At 37.3% G+C, this 13,432-nt stretch overlaps 1 protein-coding gene across 1 annotated transcript; it reads right to left on the bottom strand.

Annotated features, from left to right (window-relative positions):
* Positions 1 to 3,590: 3,590 nt before the first annotated feature.
* Positions 3,591 to 13,255, bottom strand: LOC137733523 (MAG2-interacting protein 2). The gene is made up of 12 exons (XM_068472668.1): positions 13,037 to 13,255; positions 12,869 to 12,917; positions 12,557 to 12,730; positions 11,707 to 11,908; positions 11,365 to 11,558; positions 9,870 to 10,857; positions 8,834 to 9,792; positions 8,646 to 8,734; positions 8,200 to 8,559; positions 6,825 to 8,064; positions 6,370 to 6,635; positions 3,591 to 6,279 (listed from the first exon to the last, which is right to left on the bottom strand). Exons 1-12 carry the CDS (start codon positions 13,118 to 13,120, stop codon positions 3,709 to 3,711), a joined length of 7,176 nt encoding a protein of 2,391 aa, XP_068328769.1. The 5' UTR covers positions 13,121 to 13,255; the 3' UTR covers positions 3,591 to 3,708.
* Positions 13,256 to 13,432: the final 177 nt, after the last annotated feature.

The following is a 13,432-nucleotide window of genomic DNA, read 5'->3' as shown; positions in this document are numbered from 1 at the left end:
CAAAACACTTAAAAACACAAACTAAGACACTTTCTAACTAAGTTGGACACTAAAGTAAAGGGGGATTAAGGTTTTGACGAAATTAAATTAAATAAAACAAGTTAATAAACTAGGCAGATTGTATAAACGGATTTGAGAAACAAGATGATGGATGGATTAGTTAGACGTCCATTCTCCACACATGACACATTTATATATATGAATCGATTCTCCAATTGTTTTTCATTAACTATGATGCTCAACACCCCAAGTTAACCGTGATGCACTAATTAACTCTCAAATTTTCCTTAAGTTATTGAATTGGATGATGCATGCGACAATTCAAATCATTCTCCAATGGTTCTCAACATGAATGCATAGAAGAGATACAATGAGAGATCATTATGCTCTATGAAAATTATAAGTATTGACGAGGCAATTGTAACTATGAATGCATGATACTTTTGCCAAGAATTCAATTAACGCGGTTGTGACTAGCAACCTTCACTACTCATGTTTATAAACTTGTGACGATTAGGTGAAACTCGTTTATAAACTAGCATCGAGTTTATGCATGAAGACTAAGTATGCATCCCTAATCAACATACAAAAACAAGTCTTTAATAAACATGATAATTGAATTGCAATCACAAATTAACAAATCACAATTGGAAGAAATCAATTCATATTTCAAACATGTTCATGGCTTCAAACTTTCCCCTAACTAATTAGGGGTTTAGCCACTCATGATTACAACAAACTTAGAGAGTAATAACAAAGTAAACATTGAAAACAAGAATCGAAGTACACCTAAAAATTCCAACAACTCAATCTTGAATTGTATGAACGTTTAGGCCTCTTCTCCTCTAGTTGCTGCGGCACAAGGGGTTTTGGTGAGTTTTGGGGGTTATGGATGATGTAGAAGGATGTGTTTAGGGTAGGGATGGATGTAGGGGAAGGTAAGGAGTGTTTTTGGGCAGAAAATATGAAGAATGGTGAAGTATGGTAGTGCTAGAGAGAGGGGAGGAATTTCTGGCGTGAATGAATGTGTATGAGAGATGGTTTTCTGAAATGGAAGAGTGTGTTGTTTGTGGCTGCAATGCATGCTTATTTATAGGTGAAATGGGGGGAACATGATGACTAGGAATTAGGTGGAAAGCTGAAATGGTGATGGGAGATGCATGTGGCTGTTTGTGCATGTGATTAAAGGGTGGAAATGCATGTGCTTTGACAGAAATGAAAGGGAATGCACGGTTTTGGTTGATTTCTGGTGGTTGTGAGGTGGAAATCTAGGTGGAAATGCATGTGGATTAAAGCTATGTGAATGATTAAGGTGAATGTGCATGAGTGCATGTGAAATCTGCCAAGATGCATGTGTTATGAAGTGGATTTTCTGCAAAGGCAAGGTGAATGTGCATGTGATTAAATTAAAAGATGGAATGCATGTGAAAGGTTGGAGATTGAATGTGTGTTGGTGTGATTGAATGATTAAAGTGCATGTGATTAATGAATGGTTCTTTGTTGATGGTGGAAATCTGAAATGATGAAGTGGAATGTGCATGTGGCTGCAATGATGGTGTTTTGCACGGCAATGATGGAGAAAGAATGTGTGGATGCATGGTTGTGTTGGTGATGAATGTGAACTCTTTGTTCTTCATTTTCATTCCTTTGGTCTTCAATTTCGTCCATCTACTTGGCTTTAAGCATATGCAATCCATTCCAATCTCTAATTTGCTCCAAAAGGCTCCGAAAGGCATCCTTTTGCATCCTTAGCCATATGAACCTATAAACACACGAAAATGACTTTAAACACTAAATTAAGTAAGAAAACACAACATAAATGCATAAGAACTAGCTAACTAAGGCGCATAAATATGCTTCTATCAGCTTCTGAATACATTGTAAAGATTTCCTTAATCATCGTTGAAAATAAAAAATTTGCATTTTTTTTACCAAAAAAACGTGGATTAACAATCATGGTTTTTAGTTGGTTTTGCAAATTCGTACATAAATCACCGTTCAATCTATTTATTTTTGCCTTCGCCTCATTGTGAAGTTTTGAAAATTAAGGTGAGACTTTCCGTTGAGATTCTTGAGTGTAGAACCCTATTTGACAATGTTATGTGCGTCACCATTATATTTTTCGCTTATTTTTTTAGTTTTCGGCTTAAATATTCTACTAAATATACATTCCTTAAAAAGTTTAACTTAATGCCCAGGAAAATAAAAAAAAAAATCATTTTTGACAAAACTTAAACATGGGTAACTCACAGTTTTTAATCGGTTTTGCAAATTCTACTCACCGTGAAGTTTTGAAATTTAATATAAGACTTTCCGTTGGTATTATTGAGGGCGGAGTCCCATTTCAATAATGTTTTGGGCTACACTACAATTTTTGTCCATTTATTTTTTAGGTTTCAGCTTAAATATTCTATTAAAAATACATTTGTGGCTCATAGAATGCAGGCTAACTATCACGGTTTCTAGACCATTTTGCAAATTCGTACGGCAATCGGCATAAAGTTTATTTGCTTTCACCTTCTCCGCACCATGAGGTTTTGAAATTCATGTAAGACTTTTGTTAATATTCTTGTAGATAGTCCCTTTTTGGTATGTTTTGAGCCACATTACAATTTTGTCTATTTATTTTTAAGTTTTTGGCTTAAATATTCTTTAAAAAAATATTTGTGGCTAAATAAATGGTAAAACCATTTTTAATTGCCTTATAAAGTTACTTAATTATGGCAAAAAATATTTCGCAAAAATTAAAAAAAATTCATTTTCTCAACAAAAACATTGGCTATCCATCACGATTTCTAATCGATTTTGCAAATTTGTACACAAATTTATTTGTCTTCACCTTCATCGCACTAGGAGGCTTTGAAATTTCATGTAAGACTTTTGTTGAAATTCTTGTAGATAATGTCCCGTTTCGACGATGTATTGTGCCCGACTACAACTTTTGTCCATTTATTTTTTAGTTTTGGGCTTAATATTCTATTAAAATAGGTAGCTCAATAAATGGTAAAACTGATTCAATTGCCTTATAAAGTTACCCTTAATTATGACAGAAAATATTTCACAAAGACAAAAAAATTGCATTTTCCTCAAAAAAAAAAAAAAAAACAAAACAAAAAAACAACCTAGGCGTTACGGTTTCTCAACATTATTCCAAATTTGTACAAAAATAATTATAAAATTTATTTACTTTCACTTTCGTGGCACGTGAAGTTTTGAAAATTCATGCAAAACTTTTTGTTTATATTCTAAATAAAAGGAGTCCCGTTTAACCAATGTTTTTTTTTTTGGCCCACTACAATTTTTATCCATTTATTTTTAAATTTTCAACTTAAATATTCTATTAAAAAAATTTGTGCCTCAACAAATGTTAAAGTGACTTATAAAATTACTCTTAACTATGACGAAAAATCTTTCGTAAAAATAAAAAAAAATTTAAAAATGCAGTGTAACCATCAAATTCTAGCTATTTTGCAAATTCACATAAAAATCTTAATAAAATCTATTTGCTTTCACCTTTACCATACCGTGAGGTTTTGAAAATTCATGTAAGAGTTTTTGTTAATATTCTTGTAAATGAAGTCACGTTTCAGCGAAGTACAATTTGTGTCCATTTGTATTTCAATTTTCGGCTTAAATATCCATTTAAAATACGTGTGACTCAATAAATAGTAAAACCACTTGCAACTGTCTCATAAAGTTCATGCCTTTTCATCTGACTTTAGTTGGAAGCAATGAGATGGCACTCCGGATCAGATTTTCCAACTTCCCTCTCAAACTATAAACAGTATTGTTCAATGCTTCCGGTGAATGCGTCTCATCAAGCGGGTCATGTAGCACACGGAGCGCCACCTCCAAAAACCGACTGAGACTCGCGTCCGCAACATTAACAAGACCGAGCGATGCATTTGTGTGCATAAATTTCATGACGACAAGTCCGGCTAGAAGTTGCTGATCCGCCTTCACAAGCTCTGATATGAAACAGGGGAAGAGTACTCTTCTGAAAAGCAACGGCCATCTCTCGTTTTGCACTTCGGCTGCTTGAAACTTGTGGGATATGTTCCCGACCAAATAGCAGATATAAGAGAAGATGTTTCCGTACGATGAGTTGGAGATGATAGTGTGCAAAACCCCGGAGAATAGTACCAGCGTTAATAACTCATGGTCACCGCCAATCGATTCAGAGATGCCTTCTTGCTTCAACTTGTCGTCAACAACCCCCAAACAGTGTAACTGTAGTGATTCAAAAGGCAGCAACAGCACCAGCTTTAAAGCCATGAAACAATCTCTTTCAAGAACAATCTGGCTCAAGCTCCTTGCGCCATCTTCATCGAGCAATATCCCATTAGATTTTGTTACGGACTGATCAATCAGCCTTAGAACATCTTTAAATTGGGAAAGGTTTACAAGCTTTTTGAAAATCTCCAACCAACATACATGCAAAGGGTGAATGGACAGGGAAGTCTCCTTTTCTTTAGCAGGCGGTTCTTCTTCCTGGAAACTTTCCCAGCCTTCGTCCCAGTTGTCATCCCAGTCGTTTCCGGCCTCAGGAGCTTCAACAGAGGCTTTCTTATCTTCCCTCACCGAGAAAAACTCTTCCCACTCTCCCAACATAGCTAGCAAAGAATCAACATGGGAATATGTTTGAGCAGCATCACACAGCTTCAGGAAGCAAGAAACAGCTGTTTCTTGATTCGAGAGATCGTCAGGGGTAACTTCCATGGTGGGTGATATGGTTGCCACAATCTGTGTTGATTTGAGGGCAACTAATGTACTTGTAAACCTGTTAGATGTATCATTATGGTCTGCCGACGCCTGATTAGCAGTCTCACTATTTTTACTTGCAAAGTGCACGTCGTCCCATCCTTCCCACGGCGTAACATTAGATTGTATACTAGCAGACAAACCCTTGATACTTTTACCTGTGAGGTATTGCATAAGCTCTAGAGTATAAACTCGAACTGACCCCGGCAGCTGCAGGTTTTCAGAGAACTTAGCCATTCTTTTCCAAACTAAATGCCTGACCCTATCTAATTCTTCTAAATCACCTTCTAATTTACTCAAGGAAGATAACAGCTGATATAAATTCTCATATTCCTGGGATCCATGGGCAACCACATCCTGCAAAATGCGTTCCAAAATATTTAAGTAGAGAAGGGGAAGTTCCTGGATTTCAGTGTCTCCGGCCAAAGTGGAACCAGTTGGACCCCCTAATACTGCTTGGGAAAATACTTCAGCCACAGCTCCAAACCCACAACCAGAAAAAATCACGGCTCTACAGAACATGTAAGGTTCAGAAGCAGAGTCGCCAATTAAACCATGATTGACAAAGCTGACAATTGTAGCCCAGCCTTGACTCGGTGAGACAGTGTCTTCTATTACCAACCTCATGAAAGCCTTAAGACAACATGCTAAGCAATCTAGATTGAGCCTGAGATTTTCTCCAATGTCCTCATGGGATGCAATTTCCTTCATCTCCTCAATCAATCTTATCCAAAAGTTCAAGAGAATTATTAGACATTCTTGCCATGCTGAGTTGTCTGGTAGAGTCCCAGAAGAACCCAAAAGAGGTATGATTATTGTGAAATACCGCTTCATAATGTTCAAAGAATCTAGACGTGCCAAGAGTCTAATATACTTTCTGCAATATTCATAGCTCTGCTCAAGTTGACATACTAAGATTTGAAGGTTTTCAGTGCTTTTGGCGACCGTATCAGTTCCAGCTTTGGTTTCCAAAGTTGCCAACAAACTCAAAATATAATGTTTGTAGACATCCTGCCATGTTATCAGCCCCTCCGACAATGGGTTGGAATATATACTGGCAAGTGTCTCTACCATCTTTGCCAAGGCTTCCAAGCTATTATCATCTACGTGCATGTACACTTCATGGCTCAAGCACTTAAAGTTTAAACCACCTAAACCAGCAATATTTTTGAAGTTAAGGTTCGCAACAAAGGAGACTCTTCTGCACCCTTGTTCCATTAACTTGTAAAAACGAGATAATCCAAAACCAGATAAATGCACTTGATCAGGGTGTATAATTGGTAACTCTTTTCCGGTTTCTTCCAGTTGCAAGTAGCAGTCAGAAAGCAGGCTAAAGATGTAAGCAAGCCGCATCTTGTGGCATCCATCAATTGCAGGGTATACAATAGATGACACAGCTTTGATGGTTTCAACAGCATAGCCAACTATTTCTCCTTTAAATTCTGAAATTTCAGAAGTAATATCATCATTGGTCCAAATCTCAGAAACAAGGACAGAACTTAGATAACGTACAAAGACCTGCAAGGAAACAATAGATCGCTATCACTCAATGGGAAAAACAGTTGTCTCTATGTTAAAGTATTCAGAGACGCCTATAAAGCTGCCTACCTGTGCACGGTTCAAGCCATATTCATCAGCTAATGTCAAAACATCCTTCAAAATGTGCTTCTTCTCTAACTTGACAGAATCAATCAAGGGAAGAACAACACTCTCAATATAATTGAAGTCCCGAGACAAAAAGCATGCTGTGTCAACGCCAGGGATTATTTTCTCTAATGCTCTACAACGATCTGCAACACGCTTTTGGTCTTCTAATTTCAATTTCCATTCTCTCCAAAAGGCTGACTGTACCTTGTCAAATTTGTCTATTTCCTCTGAAAGAAATAAAACAACATAAGAAACCATGAACCATGAACCCCTCATTATTGGAAAAATGTTGACCAAAAAGGTGAAAGACATAGGTGAAAGACATGATTAAAAAAATGTATTTAGGCCTTCTTTTGGTGATTTATGGAGCTTCAAGATGATTGCGTTGCAAATTGTAAATAAGTATAGCAGATTACCAGTAGTAGGTGGAGTGTGTTTTTCTTTAAATTTCCTTAGTAGCAGCTCCCTCCTTTGTTTAGGATCTTCACACTCAATTGCTGAACTATACAACAAGCTATATGTCATCCCCACATTCATGATGCTAGAAATTTCTTGGTAATCCTTCCTTGTTCTAAGCTGCTCTTCTATCACTTCAACCCCATTAACGGCATCCCACAGATTCAACAGAAAGGAGCAACCCACTATGTCTTCCTCTTCGGTAACAGGTGGCTCAATAATTGATTTTGCCAGAGACGCAACCACATTGTCTGTAGGAGCAAAACCATTTCTCGCCAACCAGGACAGAATTGTCACTAGAGCCTGTGTTCTTACGTTGACATATTGCTTTCCAGGAATCAAGTTACCAATTGACTTCTTACTGTGTTCTCTATTCCTACTTAGTTCAAGCAGCCATGGAAGTTGCAGAGCAGCAAAAGTCAAAATTTTTCCATTTTCTCTCAAAACAGATTCCCAATTGGTTCCATTCCCAACAGGCAAGTTTTTAGCAACAGTAGAAAGTACACTTTTTATGTTACCAAGATGAACTTCTTGATCATCACAACTAGCTCCCTCAACCATTTCTAAGCAACCTTTTAGGTTCATTATATCTTGAATACCATGGACTGGACCTGTAATAACCGAGGAGCCTTGAATTGAGAAATCTGGACATTTTGTCCCTGACAACATCATTAATGTCTCACATTGACCTTGCAAATCAAGGTCCTTCCATGCATGGAGCAACTCGCTCACGGATTCCTCATCACAATTGCTCAAAGCAAAACCCAGTAGTTGCTTTCGAGAATTCATATCCATGTTTTCAAGCGCAGGACCCCTTGCTATTGCAGCACATAAGTCCCAAATGTGACCATGCCCTTTCTTAGCCAAAACAAGACATAGGTCCAGGGCCAATTGGAGATCACCAGCAACCGCAGCTTCTCTGGCAATAGCTTCCTGAACAGAAGATATGTGGTCTGGAGAGCTCAATCCAAGAAGTTTAGCAATCTCAATGAGTTCATCAACATGTAAATATGCACCACTTTGGCATGTGATTGCCATTTTGATTATCTCCATTGGATCTTTTATTTGCCTGAATTGCATGGGTAAGAGAGTCACTCCAAGACTGGGAAGTCTAACTGTAAGTGCATCGATAATATCAGATTCTACTCTGACATTTCTACTGCTTGGAAATAAATTGAGGCATTCCTTAGCCTTCCAGATCTGAAAAAAGTTGAACACTGATTAATTACTACAATAGTAAGTATTGATGTGCTACCACATCAAAATGTTTAAAATGTATCATTTCGTGCTTGAATATCATAAATCATCAGCAAACGTTAGCATCTTTATACTTACTTCAGGACAAGAAAGACTTGAAGCTGAGAAGAAATACTCCCTTGCTGATTGTATGACAAGATTTTCAGCCTTCTCTGTTGCTAAAGCAACTGAACTTGTACCCTTTAGATTATTCCTAGCAAGAGAAAACTTCCCCGCTTTCAGCAGTCCTCGGCAAAATTCCATCAACATATACTCCAGATCCAGAAAAGGAAATGCCTTTTCCTTAATGCATTGCATATCACGCCACATGCTTGCCCAATCAGTATCTGATCGACCAGGCTGTCGACGTATAAACTTTGAAAGGATAAGACGAAGAATTTGCTTTACACCTTTTCCATCTTCATGAGACTCTAGAAAAAAGTTCAGGGGCTTTGGCACCTGAAAACACATGAAAATTGATTAAATGCAAAACATCAATACCCTAATACCAAGAAAAACACTCCCTTTCAAGAAAGAATACAGACATGATAAAATGCCAGGAGCCTCCCTACTTCAATGTGGCCTTCTGCCAATTTCAATCTTCTGTCAAGTCCATCAATATATATTTCACTACCTGTTCAGTCAGAAAGATAAACGGTAAACATTCTTAAGCAAAAACAAAATCATATCTGATTGATTATCACACAAACCATAATTCTAAAGAAGCAAACACCTTGCATTTGTGGAAGCTTTGATAAAATGGCTGCCATTGTACTCCACCTATCAGTAGATGTGCACAAATAAATGCACTGCAGAGCGCAGTCTATGACTTCAACCTCATCCTTGAATAGGCTGTTACTCTGAAAATCACTGCACCCTTCCTCTATTACCTGCAAGCAGATATCCAATTTATTCTCAGAAGCAGTTTCCTTCAGCCATCTAACCAGAAATGATTCAGCCTTGTTATGCTCTGTTGTCTGATGGTTATCTGCCACCTGATCCTGTGATCTATCTTGCATAAATGGAATTGCCATATTATGTAGTCTTGCAATCATATTTTCTTCTTTAACTCCTTTAAGCATCAATCTGAACTTCTCATAGTCAGAGAACTGTTCCCACGTGACAAGTCTCAAGCTGGAATTTATTTCCGGACTACTGTCATCAGAATAAATAAGTTGGTGCAAGTATGAGACATCCTCATGGAACCTCTGCAACTCGTATACACCTTTGCGATTAGCAAAATCAAGCAAGCAAACGCAATTATCTAGCTGTCCACTACAACTATCAATATCTCTAGCTCTCTTCTTGTACCACATTGAAAGTTCATTAGTTGATGGCCAAACTGATCCTAGGCACTGCTTCAGTAGAGGTTCGGTCTGGATTTGGATACCAATCTCATGGTCCTTGGGTGATCTGTTAATAAAACTTATCATTTTCTCACATTCAACCCAATCTTCTTCCCTCACAGCTACATTTGTCGGAGGAGACCTCCCTGGAAGAAGCTGCCCATATGTTTGTACAGGAACCGTTTCAGGGATAGCAGCTAAAATCTCTAAAACGCAAGAAGCCAGTGAATAAGGATGAAGCTTGAACATGAGATTTAAGGCCCCAATCTTCCCACTTTCAGCAAGCGTAACAGCAGCTTCACTTATAGGCATAGCTCGAAATTTGCTATATTCCTGCACTGAAAACCTGCGTAAAACTATGTCATTCAACTGTAAGTTAATATTTTCCTAGCATGAAAATATAGCTTTGGAAGATTATGATACCTGCCCATGTTTATCCCAAGAAAGGTCTCCAACCGGTCTCTGAATTGTAATAACTGAAGTCTAGCCATACGAAAATCCCAAATTTGGCTACATTCATCCTTTTCTGATTCAGAAAACCCATACTGGTTAGTTAGGTTCAGCCCATATGCAAGTAAGGCCCTCACAGCATCTTCTGTAGGTCCAACTTTGTCAACACATTCGAAGAGTACAAAAGTTTTGTCCTTAATTTTTGATAAATAGGTACTTATTTCCTTTGGTCCTTGGCTTGACTGCAACCACTGTGACTTTACAACTTCATCTTTATCCAACCCATGACAATCAGCAAATTCCAAGGCAGCTTGATACTTTTCATTTCTAATCAAAATAGTATACATCTCCATGATAGATCTTTCAGAAAATGATACAAGGCTCCAGTTCAACGAAGAAATGTCAATATGGTCAAGGCTGTCCACTACAATATGCTCCATACTATGTGAATCATTACGTTCCTTAGAGTCAGATCTCTCTTCAGATGACACCGTCTCCAAAAGAAACAGGTTTCCTTGAAACAGATTTATTCTGTCTATAACCGGCTTAGAATATACAGTTTCATTTTCCTGAACTTTCAAGCCACCAAGGATGTCAAGCATGGTAACAACGCCACACCTTTTTGCAAAAGTAAGGATGTGGTCAGACCACCAAGTAAAATCCACAATGTCACTTAAATATTCCCCCTCTCCACTTGACAAATTATTAGTCACTTGTGACTCGCATCTCTCTCTGCATGTAAAATTGGAAAGTGAAAAGGATTCTTTATCCAGCTTAAATATGTGCAAGCATCCTGTGACATCTAAAGTAGCAACAAATTTGGCTTGTGGAGAGATTAGCACCTTTGGATATACTAGCTGACTTCCTTTTGGTTTCGAATAAAAACCCTCAAATTGAATGGTAACAAGCTGCTCCAGATCAATCGTCCTACTTCTACGCCAAAGAGAAAGATAACAAGATCCTGGAAGAACATAAATATTTAATTAATAAGTAATCTAGCTCATATATTACATCATTTTCGATTGTTTTCTATAAACTAATTGATAACATAATGTCAATATCTTTTTTGCATATGAAATAAACTTAGATTGAAGTCCCAAAGCAACAAAAAAAGTTCTTTATAGCCAATGAACACAGTGGCTAGCAACCAACTCTGAAAGTCATAGCAAAAGAAAGAAGAAGCATGATATGCAAATATTCAACCAACAACATCTAAAATGTTCTTCCATTCTTCAAAAAACAAAAGAGTTACCATCAACAATAAGGCCATCAACAAAAGTTACCCGATCATCCAGATTCATGCAAAACTAATGCAGTATATTTGTTTAAGATTCTAATCTAAAACGTCCCATCTACATATGCAAGAATGATATTAACCACATAAGGGCCTGCATAAATGAATACTTCATGTATAACCATGTATATGCTAAATGGCAAGTAGAAGTAGGAATCATGACAGAGTTGCAACCTGAGTTTAGTATGACACCGGCAAGCAAAGAAAGCTCCGGGTGGTAGTCAACACAGATAACATTGCAAGAGAGCCGCCCCTTTGCAGTTAACCCATTATGTGAGGTGCGGGCAGAATATATTGAGGAACTTGGATCCTGACTAATCTCAATATGCTGAAGAGAACCATCAGATGTAACCACGATAAAGCTACACCTGAAAACATGTCATTAACTTCAACAAGTGAACATCAAACTTTTCCAAAAAAAAACAAAAAAAGTGAACCTCAAACCAGAAAATCAAGACATGTTCTTGTATGCGTCATTTTTGCACGGGCTATGGGCAGGAAAAAAAAGGTACTCACAGACAAGATTTCTGTACATCACAATCGTCCCGCACAATCAGGCTAATTACTGGTAAAGATACTTTCAAATTCCTCCTTGCAATCCTTGTTATCTCGTCACCATTTGCTTTGATAAAATATAGTGTATCATTGTCGTCAACAACACCAATAACATCATGACTTTCAGACCAAGTTCCTATTGTAAATGAAGTAAGGCTTCCACCTGATGGATAGAGCAGAGATTAGATTCATTAGAGACTATCTTAACAAAAAAACAGAACTAGTGTAACATACAAACGTGGATCTAACAAAGAAAAAATCCAAAGGGAAAATCCAAATTTCTAAAGCATACATATCCAATACGTCACAATGAAGAACCAATAGGAATCCACACATTATGTGCATCCACAAAATTATACCAACTTCAAATCTCATTGGCCCTTATTAAGATGGGTGATTCTACAAACTCTTGTCACAATTTTCTGAAAAGACCTGTTTCCTAATTAATTGTCTTTGGCCCTAATTCGGAATCACTGTATACAGTGGACTACTATGGTTAGAGGTCCCATGGTCTACAATGAAATTACACTGTGACCGACATGGCTAATTCACAATGAACGTACATATCAGCTGACCATTACAGGGTACATTGGAAAAAGGGCACAGCAACCAAATATAATGCAGGGAATCAAGTTTATGAGTAAAGTCCTCAACTTTGCAGGGAATCAAATTTATAATGCCCGCCTATCATATTCTTTGAAAACAAAAAACAGCATATCATATTAAAAATTCAATGCCCGCCTAATACTGATAAGCTGATGATTCCGAAAATGTAAGGTCAACAAAATCAGCAAAATACAACTTATATTACATGTAAAAGTGCCGCAAGGCTTCGAGTATTCGTCCTCCTTCTGTAAAATAGTTATCCGATTTCCAGAAGCCACAGCCACGCGCTCGCCTCTCGGAGAAATAAACAAAGATGCCAGTTTTCTCAAATTTCTTGGCTGCTTGTATTCGCTCCATTTCTCTCTGAGCTGGTTCACACCTTCATGGATCAAGAGGAAACACAAAAATCAATTCGCGTTCCGGCAAATTAATCAACCTTTCAAACACCATAATTCATCCAAAAAACAAATAAAAATTAAATATTGAGATTAAAAAAATAAAAATTAAAAGAGTGAACCTGGAAGGGAAAGCAATGATCGAAAGCTCCCTCCGCTACCATTATTTCCCTAAACTCCGTGAATCAATCGGAAACGGAAACAAATCAAGAACTTGATTAATTGAGTAATTAAGCAACCATGGAGTCGATTAACCTGAAATTGAAGAAAATTAAAAGAGAATTAAGAACCTGTTGAGGCGGGTAATTGGGAGTGTAGGGCCTCGTAATGTGACGCCGTGTCTCGTAAAACACCGTGGGACTTGCGTCTTCCATGGCCTAATGATTCAGTGTCGCTTTTCCACCCTCCAAGATCTCAAACCCTAGACCTCAAAAACCACACCCACATCTCAAATCCACTTTTTACAGAGGGAGGAGAGGAAATCTTTAAAGAAGGGGATCTCATTTTTTATTTATATAAAAATGGAGATTAGTCCTAGGTCCATCGAATTTTAAAATTCGAATAATTTATTTTTTAAGTTGTATTTTATAAGTTAATTTTATAAAATATTAATTAAATTAAAAATATTTAAAATATTTAATTGAGTTCAAAAAAATTAATGAATACTTTGTTATATAAAAAATAAT

This window comes from Pyrus communis, chromosome 5 (assembly GCF_963583255.1).
Source record: "Pyrus communis chromosome 5, drPyrComm1.1, whole genome shotgun sequence".
NCBI lineage: Eukaryota > Viridiplantae > Streptophyta > Magnoliopsida > Rosales > Rosaceae > Pyrus > Pyrus communis.
Note: the sequence above shows the minus strand (reverse complement) of the source record. Positions and strands in the feature narration are given on the sequence as shown.